Below are 21,956 nucleotides of genomic sequence, written 5' to 3'. Positions count from 1 at the left end.
TGTGATTGATGTGAAGTATACATGAGCTAATGACAGAGCTATTGTCTCCTAGCATAGTGACGTATAATGATGTGATGGACAGAGCTAACATCTCCTAGCATAGTGACGTATAATGATGTGATGGACAGAGCTAATGTCTCCTAGCATAGTGACGTATAATGATGTGATAGACAGAGCTAACGTCTCCTAGCATAGTGACGTATAATGATGTGATGGACAGAGCTAATGTCTCCTAGCATAGTGATGTATATTGATGTGATGGACTGAGCTAACGTCTCCTAGCATAGTGACGTATAATGATGTGATGGACAGAGCTAACGTCTCCTAGCATAGTGACGTATAATGATGTGATGGACAGAGCTATTGTCTCCTAGCATTGTGACGTATAATGATGTGATGGACAGAGCTATTGTCTCCTAGCATAGTGACGTATAATGATGTGATGGACAGAGCTAACGTCTCCTAGCATAGTGACGTATAATGATGTGATGGACAGAGCTAACGTCTCCTAGCATAGTGATGTATATTGATGTGATGGACAGAGCTAACGTCTCCTAGCGTTGTGACATATAATGATGTGATGGACAGAGCTAACGTCTCCTAGCATAGTGATGTATATTGATGTGATGGACAGAGCTAACGTCTCCTAGCATAGTGACGTATAATGATGTGACCGACAGAGCTAACGTCTCCTAGCATAGTGATGTATATTGATGTGATGGACAGAGCTAACGTCTCCTAGCGTTGTGACATATAATGATGTGATGGACAGAGCTAACGTCTCCTAGCGTAGTGACGTATAATGATGTGACGGACAGAGCTAGCATAACGCACTAATGACGCTGTCACACATTACTCTGACAGCATGTCAGACAGACTGTGTTCTCATAATTGGAGGAAGGTGTGAGCTATGTGAGCACATTACACATGTCCCACATTAATTCATGTGGTAATTATTGGCTGTGTGGGGGTGGTCCTCAGGAGGTCCACGCACCGCACGGGTGGGCCTAAGAATCACCACCATTTCAAACCTTCCAACCCATTTATTTAGTTTCAAACTTTTTTTCAACATTAAACTGTTAAATAAACAAAAACTGGCTTTTACATTTTTTAAAAAAAGTATTTCAACTTAAAGTGTTTGATTTTACCCACACTTTATTCAACATCAAAGGAAGATAAAAGAGGAACTAAAAGTTTGTGGTGTATCAGATAAAGTGGTGATGATGATATCAGTGAACCAACCAATCATCTGTGAAGGATTGATGTTCATGTCAGTGTGTGGGCGTGGCTAACCTTGTTAAAGTTAACATCCGTAGCCACTGCATCATACCTTCATCCACACACACATTTCTCCCTGGTTGGTACAACTCTTTGAACTTTTGTACTACATAGTCCAACACTGGGCAAACTTTGTACATCTTATCACTGGCAACCTGTGAGTCATTACTGTTGTAATGAAGGAACCTCCATATGATATGAACCTGTTCTTTGGCATGGTTTTATTGAAGTATGGTGTAGCATCTACCTCATCCATACTCCAATAAAGATAAAGGCTAGGCTTTGTTACATATCCGGTCAGAAAAGAAAGTCCAAAAAAGGTTTTTAGTTCTGCGACCGACACTGGACTCCAGGAATTACCTCTGCTATGAAGCAGACTTTCAGGATGTGCCTGAAAATACTGACCGGCATAGAGATTGGTCTCATCTGTCATGAACAGCTCCAGGAAGTCAGCTGGCACATTTGGCTCCAGCTCAGCAGCAGCATCCAGTGGTCCAAGGGTTGCTGTAAAGGGGATTTCATTTTGTTGCCAGCCAGTTTGATGCTAGCCAAAGTCTTGCCCACTACCTCTGCTGGAGTTACGACCTGTAAATTATAGAAATATATACAATTACTTTTTTACTACAGTTTTTTCCCTTTTTTAGCTCTGCCACAGTGGGTTCTCTGCTGGATGCACAATCTAAAAAAATAGAGTTGATTCACATCGGTACTGGGACTAGTGGGATGAAAAGGCGTCCATGTGGCGTGGAGTGAAGGAGGGGGACGGTGGGATTGCTTTGATGCTAGCTAGCAAGTTAGCAAATCAATTCAATCTGTAGTTATAAAGCAAGTTGGATCTTTCCTCCTTTGTGTCCTTCTGGAGCATCTGGGGACAATGCTCTGCTGCTCTCGGTTGATCCTGAAGGCAGCCGTTCATCGGATGAATCTGGATCAGGTTAGCTGAATCCATCTGACTCCGATTGATCAGATGAATTGGGCTTTGGAGAACAGCTGTGTGGTGGAACACGCCGAGTGTCACCGCTTGGCCTGGGTGTTTGATCGTCTTCTGCTGCGCTTGCAAAGCGCTGACTAGACGATCCTGCTCGACACATGGTCTGTTCTAGCGTGAGTTGTCTCAACTTCACCGTTTTCTGTTGCAACGTCTTTTTCCTCACCGTCTTCTTTTTCATCGTCTTCTCTGTTGTCGCCCTCCCTCTCTTTAACCGTCTGTCTTCTGTGTGACTGTCTTCTCTTTCACTGTCTTTTCGCTAACCGTCTGCTCTCGATTCACCATTTCTCCCTCATCAACTTCACTTCTTCTCTGCTTTTTAGACCCATAGCGGCTGAACTCTCATCCAAAGTTGCAGTACTGCCATCTATAGGGCACCATTTGTTCACTGCGTCACAGACAGGTTAGATTTTTACAGGGAGACCTGCACCAGTGTTTCTTCTAGCAAATGCTGTGAAAAAACACAAATGACGAGTTTTCTCGTCAATGGCACTGATTGAGTTAATATTAGCCAAGCAATAGCATTAACCTAGCAAAGGCATTAGCATTACCTAGCTTTAACACTGGGCAAACATTAGCATTAACCTAGCATTAGCAACAACCTTACATTAGCATTAGCCTAGCAATAGCATTAACCTAGCAATAGCATTAACCTAGCAATAGCATTTACCTTGCATTAACATTAGCTAGCAATAGCTTAGTATTAGCATGAACCTAGCATTAACCTAGCAATAGCATTTACCTTGCATTAACATTAGCTAGCAATAGCTTAGTATTAGCATGAACCTAGCATTAACATTAATGTAGCATTAGCAATAACCTAGCAATAGCATTAACATAGCAATAACCTAGAAATAGCCTAGCAATAAAAAATGACATTGCAGTAGAACAGGGAAAAACCAGCAGAACCAGTGAAACCAGTTAAAAGGCTTATTTACACAGTAGTATTAGTTTAAAACCCAGTATTAAGAGAAAACCAGTTCAAATCACTCTCAGTGAATTTAATACAAATTCATTGAAAAATAGCCAAGATACAGCATTTAGAATGTTATGGCGAGGAAATGGTGAAGGATTTTCCTGTGACATTATAGGCCCCTCCCACTGATCACTGCCTTTTTTGTCATCAGTCACCTGCTCCCATCCGTCTAGGTTCATCCAACAGTATTTTGAGGTCAACACATATTTTTCTACTAGAGCTGTTAGCGTTGAAAACCACTAAAAGTGGCGCCATCTGAGAACGCAAGGCATGATGGGAAATGTTTCAAGGCAGTCATAAATAGACCAATGCCATTGTGTGAAATTTGAACTTTGTGTGTCAGAGTTATGGGTTTTTGAAATTGTGGCTTGCTAATGAAAATTAGCATTGCAACTTTGCAGCAGCTCCACGACCAAACCGTTAAAGATACGCAAATTCCTTTGAACAATTTTAATCTTCAGTGGTTCTAAGAGTTCTGGCCGAGTTTGAAGCAAATCGGATGAAGCCTCAGACTAGTTTGTGCAAATGCGTTTCCAGGGCTAAACGCCATTTTTGACCTTTGACCCAAGATGGCTAACTTCCTGTTTGGAATAAGATATGTGGCGAATCTCGTACATATCGGTCAAACCTGCCGGTCCTACGGTTCTATCGCTGCACGCGCATTTTTTTGCCGATTTTTTTATTGCTCCAAGTTATCGAATTAGCAACCAGTTCTGAGGTGAGTGCCAATTTTTGTGAGACTTCATGCGTGTTCAGGTGGTAAATAGTAAATTCAAGCAATTACAATAGGTTTGTTTGTCCCATTCTGGAACTTTGGACCCTAATGATAAAAATGTGAATATTATTATTAATAACGCTGCTGCAGCTCCTGGTGATAAAAGTGAGCATTTAGAGCAGTGATGGGGTTCATACTGTAGATCTCTTGTGGTAAACATGGGTTTAATGTTAGTGATAACATGTGTGCCCACTAAAATAAGGCGCTATATAAATCCATTGCATTTTTATTATCATTACTAAAATGATAGAGTAATAAAGTGCTGACGTGGTCTCATGAGGAGAGTCTGCAGGAGCTGAAGGAAAAAATGATGTTTCTTCTTGTGAACAAACATCAAGAGCTGCTCCATCGATTGTTTCCTTCTTTTGGCTCATACTGATGTCAGCAGGGGTTCAACTCTTTAACTCTTTAACTCCTCAACTCTTTAACTCTTTAACTCTTTAACTCTTTAACGCTTTAACTTTTTAACTCTTTAACTCTTTAACTCTTTAACTCTTTAACTCCTCAACTCTTTAACTCTTTAACTCTTTAACTCTTTAACTCTTTAACTCCTCAACTCTTTAACTCTTTAACTCTTTAACTCCTCAACTCTTTAACTCTTTAACTCTTTAACTCTTTAACTCTTTAACTCCTCAACTCTTTAACTCTTTAACTCTTTAACTCTTTAACTTTTTAACTCTTTAACTCCTCAACTCTTTAACTCTTTAACTCTTTAACTCTTTAACTCTTTAACTTTTTAACTCTTTAACTCTTTAACTCTTTAACTTTTTAACTCTTTAACTCTTTAACTCCTCAACTCTTTAACTCTTTAACTCTTTAACTCTTTAACTTTTTAACTCTTTAACTCTTTAACTCTTTAACTTTTTAACTCTTTAACTCTTTAACTCCTCAACTCTTTAACTCTTTAACTCTTAACTCTTTACTTTTTAACTCTTTAACTCCTCAACTCTTTAACTCTTTAACTCTTTAGTCCAACTTCAGCTTTCTCCACATGTTTCAGGAGAAGTGTGTTTGTGAGTGTGTGTGCTGTGATCCCTCAGCTGTGCTCACCTTTGATCCACTGTGTACACAATCGCACACTCACAAACACACACAGGCCCCCAAAGGAAACGCACAAAATCACTACAAAAACATAAAAACATCCAATACAGAAACACACAAGAGACAAGATTGGCAACAGAGATACACACACACAACACGCACACACACACACACACACACACACACACACACACCACACACACACACCACACCCACACACACACACACACACACACACACACACACACACACACACACACACACACACACACACACACAGTGCTGGTACTCTGGATCAGTTTATCCTGATATCTGTGCATTAGCTTCAGGTAATCAGACATTGTCTGTCAGAGAGCTCCTGTACTATGAAGCAGGATATAAACATGTTCACTTAAAGCTGCAGTATGTATGTTTTAATTTGCTTTGTTTAGTCATAAATCCATCCTAACCTTTGATCAAATTATAATCCAAGGTGTTCTGAGAGGACTCTAGACCTCCGCTACGTCTCTGCTCTGGGAACTTTAGAAATCCAGGATTGTGACGTGACCTTTCAGCCAATCAGAGATCAGTTTACAAGCATCAGTTGTTTGGGGCGTTACTATTGGCTGTTGACTGAACTGGATGTGTGTTTCATGACAGCAATGGTGCAGATCTGACAGATGAGTTTATTAAAGAAAGATTATTAATGGATTCATTAATCCTTTCATTTTTTGATGACATCCTTTAGGAAAGATATAGATTTACAACTGATGGACTGATCTACAGTCAGCTGATGAAGCATCAACTCATTCTTTCATTCATTCATTCATCCATACGCTATACCATTGTTTCTGAAATAGAGGTACGTGTACCCCTAGGGGTACGTGATGGCTCTACAGAGGGTACTTGAGAAAGAGAAAGTGAGATGAATATTAACAAATAACGAGTCAGTCTTGGTCCCACTCCAAGTGTGATATGACTGGAAATGATAAAAACTATAGAAATACATCTATTCAGGAGCCACTAAATCAATGTTTTTCCACCTTGGGCTCGGGACCCCATGTGGGGTCACTTGGAGTTCTTATGGGATCGCCTTACATTTATTTAAAACCACACAGAATCTTAAACAACTGTATTTCTGTATTTTCACTTGGTGAATCTAGTTCAACTAAAATTCAGTAAGTAGATAAATATCTGAGCTCAAACATGATCAAAACTACTTTTTACTGCCATACTTTTGTTTTATGTATTTTATTTTGCCTTAAGCATATTTTTGCATGTCATTAGGACATTTATGTGAATATTCCCAGGTAGGAACAATTATTTGTTATGTTGGTTCCGCTGGGGCCTTTTAGAGTGATGCACACCCCAAGCAAGAAACACAGCTTGGCTTATCAAGGCCACGGTTTAAAACAACAAAAGTGCTAAATAAGACCTCATTTCTGCCTTGTAGTTATGGGTCAGCCAGCGAGGTATGTTTTATATATTTATTTTACACCTTGTTTCTACCTTATGGTATTCTTATGTTGTGTTTTTAGTTCGACGGTGGCGTCGGTGAAAACAGTGGTGTTATGCTCAAGCTATGTACAACATTAAACTTTCAAGCCATCAGTATAAAGAACTCTGAATGACGTTTTATTAAGTAAGACGAGGTGGAAGTGATACTACTTCTAGTAAAAAATGTCTTTGGGATCGCCAGAAATTATAGATATCAAAATGGGGTCAAGGTCCAAAAAAGGTTGGGAAACACTGCAATAAATACTGTTTATTTCCACTTATTTAAAACGTGTGTAATCACTCAAGAATTCTATCATTATGATCTATAGATGTTTTTAAATAGTTTTCTAAGCAAAACGTTGTAGACGAACAAAAGGGGGGACTTGGATTCAGAAGTAAGTAACCACTGCTTTAAAGGGTGGACCCTGGACTGACCTTGTGTGGACCCTAGAAGGACCCGGGATGCACGCTGGATGGACCCCCCATTTCTGATCATTTCCAAACTTATGGGAACATAAATGTGTGATATAATGTTTGAAAGATAATTCCACGTAGATTACGATTATGCCTTGCACAATTTGTTTGGGGGCTCGAGGGGCACCACCCTCTTATTTAGGCAATTTCCATTTAAGTATTTTTCTTATTTATTTGTGAGACCAAATATTGCGACACTTAGTGGCACCGAATCGTTGACATACCAATATATGACAATTAACGATTTCTTTTTTTTTACTCGGCAGAACAGAGTCATTTGACTGAATTCTGGGGAATGAGGTACCTGCTATTTGGCGCGGAGAGGTTCCGCGGGCCCGGACGTAGTTCATCAGAACTTGTTGATTCTGTTTCCACTTTTTAAGAACTTTGCTTTAATAAACATTTGATCATCTTTATTTTGGTTTGTCGTCCCGTGTATGATGCGGCCCCTCAAGCCTTTAGATAGACACCCTAGAGGGGCTTGTAAAATAATTTGGGGGCTTGTCAGGATAATTTTCGAAAACAAAAAAAAAAAAACACTCACAAACTGACAGAAAAATATACAAAATAAAAACTCAAAATCATTTAAATAACTTACTCACAAAATGAGTGAAAGTTTTACAAATGAACACCAAAAATACATAAAATGACTGCAATAACACACAATGCAAAATAGCTCCAAATATTCACTAAACAAAAAAAACAAGACACAAGACAACAAATACAGAAAAATATAGAAACAACAACAGAAAACACACGACTCCAAAAATACACAAAATGAGAGAAAGATATGCAAAAAGACAAAACAATAGACACAACTAAAGCAGAAACACACAAAAATGTAAAAATAAACACAATCACACAAGATGACAACAATACACACACGACTAACAGAAGAATATGTGAAACATCAACAAAAAACACAAAATTACACACAAAACAAAGATTGCACACACAATGACCAAAATATACAAAACACACACATCCTTTGTTGTTTCCTGTGCGATGGTTGAGTCGTTGTAATGTCGATGTGTTGATCATGAGATCGTCACATGTCTCTGCCGTAGCTCACACTTCCTCACATCAACTTTTGTTTTCCAAACTGCGTCTGAAGTCGTCACGTGTGTGTGTGAAGTTGTGTTGTGTAAAGTTCACACCTCACACCGTGGAGGTGGAGGAGGAGTGTTAATGTGGAGCAGAGTCACAGGATCCACGCTCTGCCCTACAGGTCAGACTCACTTCCTGTGTGTGTCTGAGCTGTGAACACACACAACAACTCTGTGTGTGTGTGTGTAGTTAATTATTACACATCACAGGCTCCGCCTCTCACAGCTCCTCCATCCTATAAGAAGCTCCCCTGGGAGTCACGGCTTGACAAGTTACAGTCAAGAAGTATCTTCTCTTTGCTTTTGTTTGTGTTTGTTGTCTTTATAATTTCACTTCCACTGGTTTCATTGTTTAAACCAGTGGTTCTCAACCTTCAGCCTGTGACCCCCAAAATAAAGTTTACTCTTATTATAGTCATCTTAAAGATGAAAATCCTGGTTTTAATCACTAATAAAATGGTTCAAAGTGACCAAAAATGGTGGAAAAGGAGGTGAAATGAGATTTTAAAAACCATAGAAATTGGTTTAAAGCTGCAAATTAGAGTGAATAAAAACAGACAGAAAAAAGTAGTAAAAAATGTTAATATTGGAACAATTAGTTCAATTCGTCAATAATAATGGCCATGACAAATGTGAATGTGGTTAAATTGGCAAAAATAATCATGAAATATGGTGAAAAGAGGTTAAAAGTGACAATAATGGTCAATATATGTGATTAGGTGTAAAAGTGGTAGAAATGGTTTATAAATGATGAACATGTCTGGAATGTGGAAAAAATGTGTAGAAATTTCATTGAAATGTGATGTAGAAGTGTCAGAAATGGGAGAAATGTAAATGTAAAAGGAGAAAAAATATGACAAGAAAAAGTGATGAAAATAGGTTAAAATATGTTGAGTTTGGTGGAGTTTTAGAAAATGGGTAAAAATAAGCAAAAATGGTTCAATAAATATTCTACGTTTCCTGAAGGCATCTGGGTGTCACCCAAACATGGTCCTGACCCAAAGGTTGAGAACCCATGATTTACGTCCTATGTAATGACTTAGATACTCTAAAGGGCTGGATCACACACGGTGTGTGTGTGTGTGTGTGTGTGCGTGTGTGTGTGCAGAGAACATAAGCATGGTCTGATGATGTCTTTCAGGACGCCTCGATCGCCCATCGTTTCCACGTGATGAGAGAGAAACATCCTGAGAGGTTCAACAGCAGGTACACACACACACACACACACACACGCACACAAACCCTTCAGATACCACAGCACACATTAACTCAGGGAAAACATGCAAAGTCCACACAGAAAGCTAACAGACCAGATGCTAACAGCTAATTACAGACATGTTGTAAATTGTTTTGAACCAATCAGTGGCCCAGATGATGCAGGTCAACACAACCTAACCTAACCTTTAACCCAACCCTGCTCAGCTAGCCTCCCTACATGCTAAGCTAACCAAACATGTGGCCCTCTTTGCTATGTGCTAAGCTAACCAAACATGTAGGACCGGTGGCTATATACTAGGCTAACCTAACATGTGGGACTGGTCGCTACATGCTAAGCTAACCAAATATGTGGGACCGGTGGCTTTATGCTAAGCTAACCCAACATGCAGAATGGGTCGCTACTTGTTAAGCCAGAGCTGCCAAGCCCCACCCTTTGAGAGTGACAGTCACGCAATTTGACGCATTCTCACACACGCCACACTTGTCATTTCTCACACTTATATTTCCCCATTTATTACTCTATTTTTTTATCATGATAATAAACTTTGGTCCTCGCGGCTTGCTGTAGTTCTAGTAACTCTGATTGACTGACCGAGATAACCAATCACAGTCATCCTCGTCATTGCGGCTGCCTCTACTGTCCTCCTGGCTTCTTACTGCACAGTCTACGCTCAATGCATGATACTTACATGAAAACAAACCAACATGGCAACCAAACGACACAGCTGCTGAATGATTAGTGATTGTCTGTCACTGGTGACGTACAGGGTTATGATAGGCTGTTTCCACACACTGGTTCCACCCATCTGTTTGATGACTGGCTGTTGAACATGAGAATGTGCTGAATAAAGACAGCTCCAATTCTATAGAATTACAGTTCAAAACAAACAAACAAGCTAAAGTTGTGTCTCACACAGACACACACAGCGTCACAAACACTAGACAACACACACACCATGGCTGAAGCACCAAACCAGAGTTTGTTTTTATTTTGGCTTTAAACAAGGTAGAGACGGTAAAGAACACATCTAACCACATTTATATCTAATACCAGGTTAGTACGCCATGTTTATGTTCTCATTGGATAATATTAGTTAAAGGATGTCACAGTATAAAACATCTACAAAATGTATAAAATATAGTTTTCTCAGGGAATCACTTCCTGTTATTGTATTTTATCCTCTATGGTTTATTATGTTGGAGAAGAAACATTATTATCAAATAGATTTTTTAAAAAGACAGTGGATTTATTATCCTAAGTTGATTATTTATATAGTTCCATGTACAAAGGAAACTGAATGTTTATTTCATTTCAACCATATTAAATTCTTTTTATTGCTTGTATGGTTTTGTACATGAACTCTTATCATGCACCAAACAACACTATAAGTAATGAATAAATATTTATAACTTGTACAAATATATATATAACTTCTATCATAGTGGGGCCACAAAAATGGGTTTGTTTGATCAACATTCATGTCAGCATTAGAATAATGAGTGATCTGAGCATTAATACAGGAAATCTCTCCATAAAAAATAAAAAGACACGTATGAAGATCAAACTAGGTTCTTTTTTTAATTAATGTTAAAGAACATCATTTGAAAATAACGTGCATGAGAACAAGACATAGTGTGGCTAACCTGGATAAATAAAATATAATAAATGTCATTTTGATGAGGTCAGTGTTTGTGTCAATAATCCAATGTGTCAGAGCATCCAATAAATCACCTCTGAAAGCAATGAATGTGTACAGTATGTTATATAATGTCTATAAAACATTCTAGGTGGAATGAGCTGAAGGAGGAAAAAATGATACTGACCCCAGGGTGACGTGTGCACGTCTACAAATACAGTTTTATATTAATAATAATAATTAAAATCACATGATCATTGTTCTAAACTGCTGATTAATCAGCTACAACACCTGTAACTGTTATAAAAACACACAATGTGTAAAGACACACAGTGGTTTATCAGGCACTGCTGTAGGATGAAGTCAACGCCAGACAGTATTTAATGGGGGGCATTAGGAAAACTTCAGGGGGCACAAAAACGCTCTCCTCTGAGTCGCACACACACACCCTCGACCCCCCAAAATCTTCTGAGTGGGCGGGTCCACAACCTCCTCAGCAGTAACAGCTATAATGTAAACAAACATGTTAACGATGACGTTAGCCTGACAGTTCAGGATACATGAGGTGTGTTTGTCACATACATATATATAAATATTACTATTGAATAGTAGTTGATGACATGTAGCATTAGGGTGTTCAGCTTTATGTGCACAGTGTGCAGCAGGGGTGAAAGAAAGAAGGTCAATAATAGGAAATGAGCATTTAACGACAACCTAATGTTATATAAACACAGTTAGCTCGCTAAGCTAACATACCTCTGACCAAGTGGTCGCTATAGAAACGGGCATCAGCAGACTCTGCTCCTCCTGACCACAGACATAGGTTTAAAATCTATACTACTAAAATATAAACATTTTGATGATTTCAGACGATAGATTCTCTAGTTTCCTGTTCTCCATCAGAATTTAGAGCTCTAGTTTTGTAGCCATGCACTAATGTGAGTGACATCACGTGAATCAACAGAGCAGGTCATAGACATATACACATTAGACCAGCTCTAGGGTACGTTCTATAGCACAAATGTAGCAGACTTCTGTCAGTACGGGATTTATTTTACTCTGTAACAGAATCTATTTCAAATGTAACAAAGTATTGTTGCATGAAACAAAATTTACTGAAGTAAAAGTAAAATTACAGATTTTAAAAAGTTCTCAAAAAAGTAGAAGTACACAAAAAAGCTACTCAATTACAGTAACAAGAATAAATGTAATTCATTACTTTCTACCCCTGTTGAAAACACACACACACACGTATATATATATATATATATATATGGTTTTTTAAAACATATATCTATATATTTTTCTGTTCAACATGGATTTCACAGCATACCTGTCAAAAGAAAAGTTTCTTTCAAAATAAACATGTGAGACATTAACTAGGCTATTTATTTATTTTTGACCAGCTGTCCGCGACACACCCAGTACAGGTCTGTGACCCACTTTTGGGTCCTGACCCACCAGTTGAGAATCGCTGCTTTAGAGGAACGTTTCTCTGACTTTTGTCCATGTTTTGTCTATAAAAGGTTTGAATGATTAGTATTTAGCTTTAAAGGCTCCCTGTGGGCGGGGCTATGAGTTAGCGTCCTGAGGGCCTGTGCAGAACGTGACGGATGGACCAAACATCATATTTAGCATTAGTGATTATCTCCAGGAGACACGTTCACCTTTACACGTGCACAAACGTAGCATCTGCGACTGCGTTCACATCAATATTTAACGTCCTCAGTCCATACGTCTCCACTAGTGCCGCCCAGTAATTGCGCGGCTAATTGAATTTGCTCTGCTAGCTTGACGTGCGGGATCAGTCAGAGTGATGACACGCAGCCTGATAATAATCTCATTCATACTCATTATCATATTCCACTGTGCTCTGTGGACAGCAGCCATCATTCTGAGGGACAGATTACATGTGTTACTCATTCATGCCTCATTAGCTCGTTTAACTAGCTACTAGCCTATGGACAGGCTGCGTTGCCAGGTTGGGTTTAATGAGTCTGGAGCAGCGCTATTTTCTCTAGTATCTCCTACATGAAGATGTCTGCCCTGCATTGCCAGATACTGCTGATGACTCCACAGAAAGTCCCTTAAAGCAGAGGTTCTCAGCATGTGGTTGGGGGAACTAAAGCTGCTCGTGGCTCTTAATTTTTTGCAGTTAGGTTTTATTACTAAGATGCTAAATGTGTCCAATGCACATGATTTTCATCAAAGAGCTTTTCCTAGGAGATATTTGAAATGAATTGCATGCTTTACATTTATAATTAAACTGGCGTTTATTTTTTAGAGTGAAAGTAAATAATTCTCTCATTAATATTACCTGCAACACGTTCTGGTTTTAAGATGAACTTCTGTTTGATCTCATCCTTTGATTGGTTCAGTGTGTGGTGTTAAGGTAGACACAAATACACAAAATGACTCTAAAACAAAAACACACAACAAAACTACAGAAAAATGCACACAGAATAAAAAATGCAAGGAAATGTAAAAATACAAAAATATATGTACAAATAAAAAAGAAAAAATATATATTTACAAAACAACAACAAATATGGAGAAAAATTACAGAACAAATGACAACAAAAACACACAAACTCTTTGTTTCCTGTGTTAATGTTGTGATAAATAAACATTGGCTACAAATCCTGATAATTATATCCTGGATTAATCTCCGTTAGTTCAACTAACCAAACATTCCCTGTCAGAGAGAAGCTGTCCTAAGTAAAAAAACACGCTAATTTAAGTCAAGCGACTCGCTACGTGCACGTGCACATGAAAGGGGTGGAGCTTGTAGCATCTGACCAATCAATGGAGAGAACTGTCAGACTGAGCGTCTTTACAGGAGGAACAGTTTATGATCTTAAATAAATATAATGAATATAAATCCATGATGACAGTGAAGAGCAAAAGAAGGAGGCGGAGCTTTTATACTCACTCATATCTAGTTTAAAATGATGAATAATTAAAATCCATAATTCAGACCAAAAACAACACTGTTGTCACAGAAAAGGCAGCAATAATAGAACTCAGACAGGAAGCTGCTGATACTGTTAATGTGTAAAAGTGTGAGATTATTTATGATATTAATCTATTAGATGATAAACAGACAGCGCTCTGCAGTTAAACTTTATTACAGCACACACGTGTTTCTATTCAGGTAGATCTATATCACACACTGGAATGAGAACACATTGTTTACTGTAGTATGTTCCTGATGATGATGTCAGCCTCACTATAGCGTAGGAATGAATGAATGACTTTACCTGTACGTGCATACGTAGACACATGCTTCATCAGCTGACTGTAAATCAGATATAAATCTATATTTTTACTAAATGATGTCATCGGTAAATGAAAGGATTGCATCAATGTCTAAAGTATCCCCCCCTTCAGATCAGATCCACACAGTAACCATGGTGATTTAGCTCCGTAAGACGTTAGCAAGCTTTGTAGTCCAGCACACACTGATTAAATTCTGAAAGTTAGCGTGATAAGAGCTAATCTAGATACAAAACCACTCCAAGGTAAACATAAATAATAGAAGATTTACAAAATATGAACAAAAATACATGCAGTAATGACTCCAATAATAATAATAATAATAATAATAATAATAATAAATAACCCACACAAAACAGCAACAAAAAGACCAGATGTTGTGTCTTTTGTTGTTTATATATTTTGCTATATTTTTATTTGCTGTACTTTTTTGTTTTAGTTCAGTTTATATTTTAATCCTGCAAAAGATAATGAATGTACAGACAAAAATCACTTTTTTTACTTCCACAAAAAACAAACAAAAACAAATGATTTTTCTGCAGCAGCTGTTTCATATTCTTCCTAAAGTTCTAAAGCTTATGTTTGGTCTCCACGTAGAAATGAAACCCTCGGCCCATTGTGACAGAAAACAGCAGCACAAAACCACTAAGCCACAAAATTAAACAAAACAACAAAAATCCAAAATGTCCAGAAAAACACACAAAACCTGACAAAAAAATTACTAAACACCTCTAAAATCACACAAAACGACAACAAAAACACCTAAAACTAGACAAAAAAAGGACAAAACTACGCAGAATCTTTTTGATTAACTAAAAAACACACAAAACAACAACAAAAATGTAAATATTGACAAAAGTCGACAAAATTACTCAAAACTCCCAAACTTGTTTCCTATGTTAATGCTCTGATTGGTTATTGATTATCCTAATGCTGACATGAATGTTGATCATGTGATACAATCACATGTTTGTGATTAAAGTTGCTTTGAACCCAACCTGGCAACGCAGCAGTCATGTTTTTATCTGAGTGTGTCACACAAAACGACATCGAGATTCCATTAGAAACACCACCAAACGCCACATTCCTCCTCTGCAGCTGATGGAAGGCAAATGCTGTTCTCTCTGAGATAAACCACATGTTTGGTGTTTGGCGGGAATATGAAAGGAGGATGTCAGCACACGTTGTGTAGTTTGTGTAGTAAATGAATGTTGTTTCACGCCTTATCTTTGGAGCGTTTTGTGAAAAATGATTGAGATATTTTAGGAAAATGATTGGTGTGTTATGTGAATAATTCATGTGTTGGATGAGTTTAGGATCTATTAGGATCAATCCTCTGATTCCTCTGCCTTTAATAATGTATGAGCTCAGTTCATGGAGGTGATCAGATCACAGGAGTAAAGTACTCGTAAAGTAACTCATTACTACAGCCTGGAGCTCTTTGTTCAAACTTCCTCTGACAGATGAAGTACGGAGAGCAGGAAGTGGGAGGGGCTTGTTCTGATCGCATCAAAACACACACTCGCACGTACACAACATGAGCCAGGAGTCAAACTAAATTGTGTTTAACAGCATCGACCCTCCCTACAGCAGGGGTTCTCAACCTTGGACTAGGAACCACTTCCTACAGGGCCGCATCACAGAGGGGGACGGCCATCAATCAATCAATCAATCAATCAATCAATCAATCAATCAATCAATCAATCAATCAATCAATCAATCAATCAATCAATCAATCAATCAATCAATCAATCAATCAATCAATCAATCAATCAATCAACCAATCAATCAATCAATCAATCAATCAATCAATCAATCAATCAATCAATTAATCAATCAATCAATCAATCTTTATTTATAGAAAACGCTTTTCATACAAATGGATGCAGCTCAAAGCTCTTTTACATTGTTAAAAACACACCCACCCTGTACAAACCCCGCCCACCGCACACAGACACAGGTTAAAATAAGGACAATGGCTCAGGCTGGTACAGAGGATCAGGTAAGGAGACGTCACCAGCAGCAGGACACAGACCATGGGTACAGAGCCCCCAGTCCACCAACACAGCAGAAGATTCACCATCACTGAGGGTCACTGTAGCCACGCCCATCACAGCCCCCAGTTCAGAGAAAACACTGGATAGTAGTCGTAAAAGATAATCCTAAAACTATAAAAACAACAAAAGATAACAATAAAAACATGAATAAATCATTAGTTCAAAGCTCATTTGAAAAGGTGGATCTTAAACCTGTTTTTAAAATTATGAACGTTCTCTGCAGCCCTGAGGTTCTCCACTGACTGTTCCACAGACTGTTCCACAGACTGTTTCACATACTGTTCCACAGACTATTCCACAGACTGTTCCACAGACTATTCCACAGACTGTTTCACAGACTGTTCCACTGACTGTTTCACTGACTGTTCCACAGACTATTCCACAGACTGTTCCACAGACTGTTCCACAGACTATTCCAGACTGTTCCACTGACTGTTCCACAGACTGTTTCACAGACTGTTCCACAGACTGTTCCACTGACTGTTCCACTGACTGTTCCACAGACTGTTCCACAGACTGTTCCACAGACTATTCCACAGACTGTTTCACAGACTGTTCCACTGACTGTTTCACTGACTGTTCCACTGACTGTTCCACAGACTGTTCCACAGACTATTCCACAGACTGTCTCACAGACTGTTCCACAGACTGTTCCACTGACTGTTCCACTGACTGTTCCACAGACTGTTTCACAGACTGTTCCACTGACTGTTCCACAGACTGTTCCACTGACTGTTCCACAGACTGTTCCACAGACTATTCCACAGACTGTTTCACAGACTGTTCCACAGACTGTTCCACAGACTGTTCCACAGACTGTTCCACAGACTGTTCCACAGACTGTTCCACTGACTATTCCACAGACTGTTTCACAGACTGTTCCATAGACTATTCCACAGACTGTTTCACAGACTGTTCCACTGACTGTTTCACTGACTGTTCCACTGACTGTTCCACAGACTGTTCCACAGACTATTCCACAGACTGTTCCACAGACTGTTCCACAGACTATTCCAGACTGTTCCACTGACTGTTCCACAGACTGTTTCACAGACTGTTCCACTGACTGTTCCACTGACTGTTCCACAGACTGTTCCACAGACTATTCCACAGACTGTTCCACAGACTATTCCAGACTGTTCCACTGACTGTTCCACAGACTGTTTCACAGACTGTTCCACACTGTTCCACAGACTGTTTCACAGACTGTTCCACTGACTGTTCCACAGACTGTTCCACAGACTATTCCACAGACTGTTTCACAGACTGTTTCACAGACTGTTCCACAGACTGTTCCACTGACTGTTCCACTGACTGTTCCACAGACTGTTCCACAGACTGTTCCACTGACTGTTTCACTGTATGAGCTCAGTTCATGGAGGTGATCAGATCACATGAGTAAAGTACTCGTAAAGTAACTCATTACTACAGCCTGGAGCTCTTTGTTCAAACTTCCTCTGACAGATGAAGTACGGAGAGCAGGAAGTGGGAGGGGCTTGTTCTGATCGCATCAAAACACACACTCGCACGTACACAACATGAGCCAGGAGTCAAACTAAATTGTGTTTAACAGCATCGACCCTCCCTACAGCAGGGGTTCTCAACCTTGGACTAGGAACCACTTCCTACAGGGCCGCATCACAGAGGGGGACGGCATCAATCAATCAATCAATCAATCAATCAATCAATCAATCAATCAATCAATCAATCAATCAATCAATCAATCAATCAATCAATCAATCAATCAATCAATCAACCAATCAATCAATCAATCAATCAATCAATCAATTAATCAATCAATCAATCAATCTTTATTTATAGAAAACGCTTTTCATACAAATGGATGCAGCTCAAAGCTCTTTTACATTGTTAAAAACACACCCACCCTGTACAAACCCCGCCCACCGCACACAGACACAGGTTAAAATAAGGACAATGGCTCAGGCTGGTACAGAGGATCAGGTAAGGAGACGTCACCAGCAGCAGGACACAGACCATGGGTACAGAGCCCCCAGTCCACCAACACAGCAGAAGATTCACCATCACTGAGGGTCACTGTAGCCACGCCCATCACAGCCCCCAGTTCAGAGAAAACACTGGATAGTAGTCGTAAAAGATAATCCTAAAACTATAAAAACAACAAAAGATAACAATAAAAACATGAATAAATCATTAGTTCAAAGCTCATTTGAAAAGGTGGATCTTAAACCTGTTTTTAAAATTATGAACGTTCTCTGCAGCCCTGAGGTTCTCCACTGACTGTTCCACAGACTGTTCCACAGACTGTTCCACAGACTATTCCACAGACTGTTTCACAGACTGTTCCACAGACTGTTCCACTGACTGTTTCACTGACTGTTCCACTGACTGTTCCACAGACTGTTCCACAGACTGTTCCACTGACTGTTCCACTGACTGTTCCACAGACTGTTCCACAGACTGTTCCACAGACTGTTCCACAGACTGTTCCACTGACTGTTCCACTGACTGTTTCACAGACGAGGGCCATAAAACTGGAACTGGTCCTGACTGTAAGGATTACTAAAAGTCCAGCGTGGAGAACCTCAGAGTTCAAGAAGGTTCATAGAATAAAAGTAGTTCTGAAAGATAAGAAGGCCTAAGACCATTAGGACACTTAAAAACCAGTAAGAGAACCTTAAACTTGATCCTGAAACACACGAGGAGAAATGCAGTGATTTTAAAATTGATGAATTCTGTAGTAATTGTTGACTTGATATAGTTTTTTAGTGAAGACTATTTCAAGGGAGAATGTAGTTTATAAAAATAGGTGAGCATTCATCAAAGTGTTTGTACTTTTCCTGTTGAATGCTTTCAACTTGTATATAAATGACATATTTAAGAATTCTCAGTTGTTAAAAATGATTCTATTTGCAGATGACACTAATATGTTATATTCAAATGAAAATGATTCATTAGTACTGTCAGAAATGAATTAAGGAAAGTGAAAAAACAGATTGGACATAAACAAACTATCATTAAATCTGAACAAGACTAAAGTTTTTTGGAAACTACAAAAAGAAAAGTGAAAAACAATGAAACACAGATATTATACAAACTGAAACGGTGTCTGAAAGCTAATGTTTATGTATAACAGTGGACAACAAACTATCATAAGACAATCTAAGGTTGCTAAAAGCATTGCAGTAATAAACAAAGTTAAAAGCATTATTGAGTATGATGCTGTCTGCATACTGTACTGCACGTTAATATTACCGTATTTAACGTATTGCTTCTAAATATGGGGTAACATCTATAAAAGCTCATTACATCCTGTCTTTTTATTACAGAAGCGTGCTATAAGTGTTATACATAAAGTTTATGTACATAAAGTCACACAAACTGTCTATTTTTTAAAATCTGGACTTCTGAAGCTCACTGATTTAATAAAACTATATACTGTACATCTTTTATACAACGCCAACAATAATGTACTGTCATATAACGTCCAGAAATGATTTATTAATAATGAAGGGCAGTATAACCTGAGGGGATGTGATAACTCTAAAGTCCCATTGGTGGGATTTACCAGGAGCAGTTGGTATGTGTCAGTAGGCGGAGTCATACAAATATTTAGTATATAAGTTTAAAAAGAAACATAAAGGAAATATGTTGTTAGAGTACGGAAATGAAGAGGAATATTGACAACTGAAAGTGAATTTTGCAGGGAGTATATTTAAAAAATATAATAATAATAATAATAATAATAATAATAATAATAATAATAATAATAATAATAATAATAACAGTGCTAAAAAGATTGTTTGCGCTTGATGATGCTGAACTTTAACACTAGCTGTGATTTTTGTGACAAAAAAATAAATAAAATTATATATATAAAACTGTTACATAAATGGTAAATGGACATGATTTATTAGAGCTTTATCACCACACTGAAACAGTCTCAAAGCTGATATGAATTATGACAAGTACAGGGGTGGGAATTTATAAGTTTACTTCCTCCCACTCCTTTTCAAGTCCAGGTATGTATGAAAGTATGTTAATTTGAAAAGAGCCATTTGTATATGTAATGTACAATGAACTCGGAATAAACAAACAATCACTCAAAAGACCAGAAAGCAGGAAAACAGTAGATAATCCGACCGGTGATAAAAGCATTAGCGTCTCCGTGTTGGCCTGAGAGAGAATGGGGCAGACTCTGGATTATTTCTTCAAATGATAAAAACCTAGTTTTGTTATATTTTTAATGTGAGGGATAAAAGTGAGCTCAGAGTCTAAAATAACGCCCAGGTTTTTAACTTGTATAGAGGGAATAAAAGACGCTGTTTGAAGTTTAGGTAAAAGTTTCTCTCTCTGGGCCTTAGGACCAAGAAGTAAAACTACAGTTTTCTCCTGATTGAGATGGAGAAAGTTTTGATGTCTAAAATAAAGTTAAAAAGAGCATCCATTGGACTGGTGTCATCAGGAGACATAGAGATATACAGCTGTGTATCATCAGCATAAGTGTGGAAGTTTACTCTATAACTTCATGATCTACTGCAGGGGGACGGACATGATCACACAACACAGAACTCACCTTCTGAAATCAGGCCCCGTTCCCAACATAACACACATGACCATCGTCAGACAGGTTAGTTTAACCCTACCAATGATGTGTTGTTGCAATAGTAATCCCTAACCCATAACCCTTGGGACAATATCACACGTGTACACACTATTATTACCAGAAAACAGTGACTGAATGTTTAGCAACAAATGTAGCAACAGACCATGTGATCACAGCTACACGTGATTTAGTGCAAAACTCTAGGGAATAAATTAACAGTTATCTTTTTTAATGCTAATGTTATTTTATCATATATTTTATTGTACCTTACCTCATCTAAAGTTATTTTATCTCATGTCAGCTAAACATATTTAATCTTATCTTATTTGATCTTGTTTGATCATATTGCATCATATTGCAGTTCAGTTTTTCACTATTTTTTTAATAGCGCACAAATAGCTTAGAATACATTTTAGACATGTTTTTTTAAAGAAAGTAAATGTTTATTGAATATTCTGACATTTTTTAAAATATTCCAGTCGTTTTTGCTTTTCATAAAAAGCACAACAAAGTTTATCATTTATATTAACCCTTCAAAATAAAACAAAACACACATTCCATAAAAAAACTGTACATTAAAGGTGGGATATGATGAATAAATGACTTTCTAATGGTTTATCTACAGTAATAAACATCCTTTAGCCTCATTCAGAGAAACAAAGTGTAAAAAGTTCTGAAATGATGGAGATGTTTACGGATTCATGGCTCACAGCGCTAACAACGCTAACAACGCTAACTGCGCTAACAACGCTAACAGCGCTAACAACGCTAACAACGAACTCTGTTGTGGAATTGGACGGTTTCCAACTTTTACGCAGTGATGGAGAGCAGTAAGGAGAGAGTCTGGCTGTGTGTGTGTGTGAAAACTAAACCGAAGTGGCCAAATATTCGGTGCATCCCTAATTATTATAATATGACATCTTTAATAATAACATTATATAGTAATTAATAATATTACGTATTAAATAATAATAATAACATAATATATTAAATAATGATATTACATATGAAACTGGTTTGGTTGGATAAAAAACTCTGCCTTTTTCCTCTGCTGTGAGTCACAAAATAA

The 21,956-nt window shown here is 38.1% G+C and overlaps 1 protein-coding gene across 3 annotated transcripts in view; it reads left to right on the top strand.

Annotated features, from left to right (window-relative positions):
• dgkb (diacylglycerol kinase, beta) overlaps window positions 1-21,956 on the top strand; it is a 160,819-nt gene that overhangs the window by 85,786 nt on the left and 53,077 nt on the right. For all 3 annotated transcript variants that reach the window (XM_028442180.1, XM_028442179.1, XM_028442181.1), the window contains one exon: window positions 9,256-9,320. In XM_028442180.1, the coding sequence (XP_028297981.1) occupies window positions 9,256-9,320 (65 nt within the window). The remainder of the gene's footprint in view (window positions 1-9,255; window positions 9,321-21,956) is intronic.

The sequence above is a fragment of the Gouania willdenowi genome, unplaced genomic scaffold (genome assembly GCF_900634775.1).
Source record: "Gouania willdenowi unplaced genomic scaffold, fGouWil2.1 scaffold_3_arrow_ctg1, whole genome shotgun sequence".
In the NCBI taxonomy this organism is placed as follows: Eukaryota; Metazoa; Chordata; class Actinopteri; order Blenniiformes; family Gobiesocidae; genus Gouania; species Gouania willdenowi.
Note: the sequence above shows the minus strand (reverse complement) of the source record. Positions and strands in the feature narration are given on the sequence as shown.